General features: G+C 47.1%; 2 protein-coding genes across 2 annotated transcripts in view; one reads left to right on the top strand and one right to left on the bottom strand.

The window, feature by feature from the left end:
• Positions 1-4,778, top strand: part of FLVCR2 (FLVCR heme transporter 2) — a 33,459-nt gene extending 28,681 nt beyond the window's left edge. Inside the window, exons 12-13 of the mRNA XM_031064210.1 lie at positions 521-620; positions 3,238-4,778. Of these exons, the coding sequence (XP_030920070.1) occupies positions 521-620; positions 3,238-3,263 (126 nt within the window). The 3' untranslated portion in view covers positions 3,264-4,778. The remainder of the gene's footprint in view (positions 1-520; positions 621-3,237) is intronic.
• A 489-nt stretch (positions 4,779-5,267) lies between these two features.
• Positions 5,268-7,438, bottom strand: ERG28 (ergosterol biosynthesis 28 homolog). The gene is made up of 3 exons (XM_031064202.1): positions 7,304-7,438; positions 5,957-6,075; positions 5,268-5,796 (listed from the first exon to the last, which is right to left on the bottom strand). Exons 1-3 carry the CDS (start codon positions 7,417-7,419, stop codon positions 5,717-5,719), a joined length of 315 nt encoding a protein of 104 aa, XP_030920062.1. The 5' UTR covers positions 7,420-7,438; the 3' UTR covers positions 5,268-5,716.
• Positions 7,439-7,520: the final 82 nt, after the last annotated feature.

Genomic DNA, 7,520 nt, shown 5'->3' with positions numbered 1-7,520 from the left:
AAGGTGGTGCAATGTCAATTTTATAATCCTCAAAGTCTCCAGAACTGACAGTAGTAAGAACCAGAGGGATGTGTGTGAGATAACAGGTCTCAGTCAGTCAAAAATTTCACTGGCAGCTCCTTCCCCCTGAGGAGACATGCTCAGAAGAAGTCATGTTGCACACCCCACCAACACCCCCAAATGTGTCCTCCACATGGCTGAGCTCACCTGAGTATTCTCAAACTTAACAACCAACTGCAGGTGCTAACTGACTGATGGTAGGCTGAATCTGGTATTCTGCATTAAGATGGAAGCTTCGGCCAGGGGATCAGCAGCTGGGCTTGGGCACTGTGTGCTGCCTTTGTGGAGAGCTCTGACAAAGTCAGGTACTGGGGCTTTTCTATGTGGCACAGCTGCCTTACACATGCTTGGGTGATTTTACTGGTTTCTTCCATTGTCTGCTTCCCTTTCTCATTTTGCTCCGCTTTAATTTCTTTTCCTGCTTGCCTCCATATTTTCTGACTTGTGACTGTCATTACAGAGACTCCAAGGCAGCAATCAGATCATGGATTATGGGACTGTAGCTTGTAAATCTAACCCCATCAATTGCCACTCCTGCTCACTAGCTTATACACACCAAGGTAGGAGAATTGCACTCATCTGCTTCTCTGAACGCTCACAGGGTGGCACAGGCATGAAGCCAATGGCATTTCTGGGGTGACTGCAATGGCTGTAGGGTATCAAGAATCTTTCTGGTCTTCTCAGGTACTCAGCTGAAAGGAAAGACAAGACAGCTTCCAAGAACAGAGTGGAGATCCCCCTAGACTCATGTCAGACAGAGATGTAGGGATTCAGCTAGGTGCAGTGAAGCAAAGCCTGGTGCTGGAGCAGATTAAGAACTGAACTGTCAGTCATTTGTTAGGGAGAGGAGGTGCAGACATTTGGAGTCACTGTCATTGTTTTTACAGTCCAGATTTTTGGCTGAAGGTGATACCAGGAACCCTTTAAAGAATTGGTTTTGGGGTGGTATGCTTTACTACTCACTGTCTTCTGTGCCACACTGACAGGCTGGTCTACTAAGTTATCCTTTGCTTTTCAAGGTGTGATAGACTGTGTGTATCATACAGTGCCACAGCCAACAGGACTAACAGGCAAAAGCAGAGCCTTTGTTGTAAATGCATCTGAAGCCATTCCAAGTTGTGCCTTAAGATTTCATAGTAGTGTCAGTTGATTCAGCACACACATTATACTCATGAATATGCTGTGTACTGCTTGTGCTCCTTTGCTTGTGATTTGCAGCATCCATGCAAACCTTTTTGTACTGTTCCTTTGCATTTAGAAAAAGTATCTTTGCTGATCTTCCATAGTTTGTTTAGGACAAGTGTCCACCCTCAGTAGCTTACTGGATTCTGGTGGAAGCTGCACCATGCTTAGCTTCTAGTGAAATACTGCCAATTAAAAAATGCTGGAATTTTGTGTAGTAGGCACAAACAATGTGTACCCATTCTCTGCTTCCCAAACTTCCCTACTCCATTTCTTTGTTTACTGTGTGGCAAGCAGCCTTCTCCCATCCCAAAGCCATAGGCAGGCCATCTGTATGCCCTTTTCCAGTACTGTGACTCACAGCTGTGAGAGCAGCTTTCCTTTCCCAAGGTGGTGGAGCCCTGCAGACTGTCTGATCTAAATCTCTGCTCCTATAGCTCCACAGCAGAAAACTGGTGCTGAGACCCCAGAGGTGCTTGGGGAACCTGGTCTGAGTTGCTTGAATGCTTCCATGGTGCATTCTGGTGGAATTTCTGAAGTCTAAGTGCAGATTTCCCCTTATTCCTACCTCTTGCACCACTTCATGCACCCCCCCTACCCTTCCTGCTTATTGAAGTTCCCTCTTTGCACTTCCTGGCTTTTGCTTTCCGACATGTCTTTGACACTTTCCTTATCTCCCTCTCTGCTTTGGGATATTGCTGCTGACTTCTGTAAAACCTTTTCACCTACAGATTGTGTAAGAGCCTACTCAAAATGAGACTGTTTCATATCTCTTCTTTCCATGCTGCCTGGATTTCTCTTGAACTGCACTGGGGATGTGAACCTCTTTCCCATGCACCTCTGATTTCTGCCTCAGATGTCAGTCTTGCCTTACAGTGAGTAAACTCAGAGCCCAGGCTGCAGGAGACTCCACATTAACCCTTACAAGTCTGTGTGCTATCTTCTGAATTGGTGACAGCTGGGCTGTCTCACTGTAAGCAGAATTAGAACTTGAGAAGTATGCTTTCCAAAATCCACTAGGGGAAGAAAAAGTCTCAAGTTTAATCCTAACACACCCCAGAAAGGCTCAGAAGCTGAGCTTGTCAAACTCCACCCAGGAAAGCTGAACTGGAATTACAACAGTTTGGCTGTTCCATGAAGCTGAGGATAGGGTGGTAATTGGGCAGCAGTCTCCATTTTCCTTGCTTTTGCTCTGGGAAAAGCTCCCTCCATCTTAAGGTTCCAAAAAATTAGGTTAGTTCTTCTACAGGATTTATGGAGAAAAAATCTTTTGTATGTTTGCCTCTTATTTCTTACATCTCTTTAAGATACGAGTAGTGAACTTTGAAGAAGACACTGCTTTGTGGAGTTATCTCAGCCATAAGTCCAAGCTGGGGAAAGGGAAGAAGCAGGACAGAGGGGGCCAGCACTTGAATGGGCAGTGGGGGCGGGGATGAAAAGACTTGGAAGAAGAGCAAGATAAGCAATGTGTCTGGGAGTTGAAGAGGCCTCAAACATGCTTGAGTAAGAACACAGGGGAACTAGTGATTGTGCTGAGCCTCCTGAGGATGTAAAGAAAGCAAGTTCTCTCTGGTGTTTGCACAGACACTCTGCTGCCTCATGGCATGCAGTGCACTTTCCATTGCCCAGGGAACTGGCCCTGCAACTTCATGCTTGAAGCTGAGCTTGGGTCACAGTGAAATTTTGTTGGTGAGCTGGCTGTGGGTCTGATCCCTCTGGTGGTATCAGCCCCACAGTGAATTATCAGACCACAGTAGTGGTCTGAAGACTACAGCAAGTAGCTTAAACAGTTGGATGTTGCACTGCCACAGTGCCTCTTGCCTGGGCAGTGAAAGTGACAAGAGAAGGAAGAGGGAACCAGCAGCCCTCTCTGATGATGGTGATTCTTCTTTGGGGATTTCTGCAGTACTAGGGAACTATGAACTACGATGTCTCTGAAGCCTGGCTCTGGCCGGCCAGGATCCTAACCATACTCTGTTTTTCTCTGACTTGCAGAAAGTGTTGCCAGAAGCCTACACTAATCCCATAGTCCTTGAGGAATCGCGACTGTGAAATGAAGGGGTGGCAAAACTGGGAGATACAGCCCCCCCTCATTCCCATCTTTTCTACCTGCACCATCCTCCTGTCACATGCATGCCATGGGAGGGGAGCAGCCTCAGGACAGGAGCCCTGTGAACTGCTTGTGAGAAAGAGCAAAACAAGAGGGGGGTTGCTTTCATCAGTTTTATCCTTGCATCATGCTGTTTTGGCGTTTGGGAGGAAAAGCTGGGAAAATCTGCTGTGTCTCCCCAGTCCCACCATGTATGCTTGGAAAAAGCATGTGTGCTGGGAGAAAAGCCACAGTACCAGGCTAACCCTGAGCATGATGGTGGCACCTTGCATGTGGCTGTGAGGTGAAAGGCAGAACCTGAACCACACTTAACTCTGTGAGCAGCCCTAGAAGAGCTGGCTCTAGGGAAAAAGAGTTGCTCTGCCCTGGTTCCCATGGTGCTCTGTGTTGCACAGGTAGTAGTAGAGGCCTCAGAACATTACCAGCAAGTGCAAAGCAGTGCACCAGCTGCTGCCAGCTCTTCTGTTATTATTTGGCTTTTCCAGATGAAGCACTTTAGTCTGAATAAACTTCTACTCAGAATTCCCTGGGGTTGCCCTGATGTTCCTGCATATTAGGAAAAATTAAGAGATACCAATATGCCTCCTTCTAGCTTGAGGCAAGGACTAGTTCTGCAGCCTAAATCTAGCTCATCACTACATTAACAGAAGCGAGTCAAACCGCTGTATCTCTGGGCTGAGGACCCTGTCTTCATCCTTAACAATAAGGTGCCTTTTGTATGTTTCAACATTACATACGAACTTTTGTGAAGTGTTATATTGAGAAAACCAGCCAAGGCTGTGTTGCTCTTCACCCCCACAGAGAGGGGGATGATGGGAATCCAGCTTTGCTCCAGTGGAAGCTTCTCACTTCATAACAGAGAAGAGGAGAAGGTGCCTACTTACCAGCATTTGTGTCTTATAGACACTGCCCATCTGTATGCTGTTTATCTTCTAAACACAACTGTAGATCCTTTTATCACTTCTCCATCCTTTCCAGCATCCCACCCCTGCTAGAGACATCAAGTGTCCTAGTACACCTTAAATCATTTATTTGATGGGACAAAAGCTGTACTGAGGTGGAATGGTTAAAAATATTCCTCTCTGACAAACTATTTTTGACAAAACTTTTTTTTTTTGGTGAAATTTTAACATTTTTTGATATACTACATTTTGATACAGCCTGAGTTCAGTAAGTGCTTAGACAACACTCTCAGGCACATGGTGTGATTCTTAGGGGTCCTGTGGAGGCCCAGGAGTTGGACTGTGATCCTGATAAATTCCTTCCAATTCAGTGTATTATATGATTGAAGTCCTATCTTTGCTAGTTTGGGATTGAGGATGGGGGTTTAGAATGATTTTCAATGGAAATTTTAATGTAAAATATGAACATTTGAAGTGTACAATGAAACCTGACATGTTCATATTAAATGATTGGAAACAGTCTCCATGTGGCTCATTAAATGTTCTGCACAATGGAAGAATCATCTTTCTGCCCAGTGCTACTGCTGTGTTCTTTTCCTTTGTTTCCTCTTTCTTCTGCATGTGAATGGTCTTCCCAGCTAGGAGTTCCTGCTGGGTTTTTTTCTGCATTCTGTGTGCTGCCCACTGTTTTGAGCATTATTTTCTCTAGATCTAAGGAACCTGTTTCTGTTTTCTCCAACTTCTGTGGTTATAACTTGCTACAAAGGAAGTTCAGTCCTCGCTCACAGATTCATAGTTTGAGTTTGCTGTCACCAGCATGCTGAAGAAAGAGAGCATCAACATCATGTGTGTTATATGAGCAATCAGACCTGGAAGTCTGTGGCAAGGACTCAGGGAAAGGTAGGTTTGCTGTAAAGAGAGATGATGTATTCTGCAGCATACAGTGGAAGAAGGTGCTGTTGGCTCTGTTCTTCTGCCCACTGCTGTGTAGCAGAAATACAAACATAGCCCACTGCAGTTTTTTGTCATTTATTAGAAATGGCCCCCGGGGAACACACACATGCAAGTTACACAGCAATGCCAGGGGTAGCACCCATTCTCTCTTTCTGGTCCAAAGTGTTCAGCACATCCTGGATAGTTCTGCACCTTATTCCCACAGGCACACCAGGAGAGAAGTCCTTAGTGCTCTGGGCATGCCAGAGGCTTTGCCTGCTACCCAGGGACTCGGTCATCAACTGCCTCCCATAAGCTTTGACACAAACTCCTCTGGGACTTGGTCTTTGACATCAGTCAGTTGAAATGTTGCCTGGACAAGACAAAAACAACTTGGTAATGACAGTGATTGACAGTCCAACACTGACCCACCAGCGGGACTGGTGTCCTGGAGAAGTTCAGCTGAGCTTTCGTGGAGGTCTGGCAGTGAAGGTAGAAGATGACACTGACCCACTAAAAGCCCTCAACTTCAGTTTTTCTTCTTGTTTTGTGATAGTGCTTCTACCTCCAGGTACTGCAGTCCAATCAACATCCCCATAATAGAGAAACCTATGATAGAGATAGAGGATAAATTGTGTAGAAAATGCTGGACAAGAGATGAGGCATCCCCTCAGCCCATAGCTGCACAGGGAGTTTTTCTGGGCTGTCATAGCTCATGGCATGAGCTCCAAGGAGAGTATGCAGGGGGAGGATGCAGAGCTCTACTTACTTGCTACCATGAGGGGTGCCATAACTCCAATTGTCAAGGCTGCAGTGTGGTATATGAAGACCTCAGAGAGGAAGTGAGCAAGGGCCAAGAAGAAGGTAAAGAGTGTGATGTGATAGAGGCTGTTGAAAAGCAGAAAAAAGCAGGTTATCATATCATACTATGGGCATGAATATGGTTGAGTGGGAAAAAAGGCAAACCTGCATGCTGCCGTATCTGATCTCACTGGCAGCACAGAGGGGACTTTGTCCCTTGCCTAGTGAGGTGCAAAATCTCCCTGGGCAACAACTGAGTGGAGAATGGGGCAGCATGTTCAATGGTGCATTGAAAGTCACAGGCATTATCTTGCCTGAAGGAAGGTGAAGAGCATGAGTAGGGCACCAGTGAAATGAGAAGTATGTGCACACACAAAAAGAAGGTGAGAACTGGCAGAGCAGAGAACTAGGGTGACAGGACTTGGCTGACTTCAGGCTGCATCACCCACTGTCTTCCCACCTGTGCTCTGCTACCCTCTATGGGCCACGGCTGGTGAAAAGGGAGCAAGTTCAAGAGATGCAAGATAAAATTTCTCAGAGAAACAACTGATTCTTGATAAATAGCATTGCCACCACCCCCTAAAAACATATTGTTCAGTCCCTGCACCTCCCTTGGATAACCCTGGGCAATCCAAGCACATACTGCCAGGTGAACAGTGACTTCTGCTGCAGGGCTGAGGGAAGCACTGACAGAAGCATTTTAGCAACCTCCAATAAAGGCTTTGTCTAGCACAGACCTCAAGTCAGCTTGCTTGGAAACCCCTCTCAGAAACCGCTCCCTTCTGTTAGCACAGGGAGAAATGGTGTATCTCCCACTCAGCATCAGGCTGCCCCTCAGGCCTTGTTGTCAGCCCCAGGTAAGTGTAGGAAAGAAAGCAACCAGTTCAGACCACTGCAATGGGGCACCTAAAACTGTCCCAGTCTTTAGCTGAGCTGCCATAGTAAAAGTATTGAGCATCAGTCACACCACAGCCTTGGCAATTGCTTAATTAACAGAGCAGCAACGGCATTCAGAAAATGCTTTCCGAGCTGGAGCTCAGAAATTGGTGACAGTAAGGGGTTCTCAGATGTCCCCGTTTCTGACTGAGCTAAGGACAGAACTCAAACGCGCAGCCTGTCCCCACAGAGGAAGAAGGGGGCAGCAGCTGCCGCACAAATCCTACACTGCTATTTGAGCTTCTTCAAGGCAATGCTGTCAACACTATCGAAAGTTCAGGAACAGCTTTTGATTCCCCACCTCCTCTGTGCCGCCCCCTAAGCTCAGGCTGTGTCTAGCAAGCAAACCAATGGATTTCTCGGGCGCTGCTTTACATACGTCCTGTTACGGATGTCGATTGCGCAGAGGCAGCGGATCACGGATGACAGGAGGGTCCAGACGCCGAAGGTCCGAGCCTGGAGCCCATTCACTGCGTAAAGAAGGAGGGAGCACATGGAGCCCACGCACGGCCCTGCCTGCCACCCCCCGTCCCGCCGTGGAGGCGCTCGCCGGGGCAGCGGGCAGCACAGGTGGGTCCCCGAGGACAGTCTAAGGC

The sequence above is a fragment of the Geospiza fortis genome, unplaced genomic scaffold (genome assembly GCF_000277835.1).
Source record: "Geospiza fortis unplaced genomic scaffold, GeoFor_1.0 scaffold54, whole genome shotgun sequence".
NCBI lineage: Eukaryota > Metazoa > Chordata > Aves > Passeriformes > Thraupidae > Geospiza > Geospiza fortis.
Note: the sequence above shows the minus strand (reverse complement) of the source record. Positions and strands in the feature narration are given on the sequence as shown.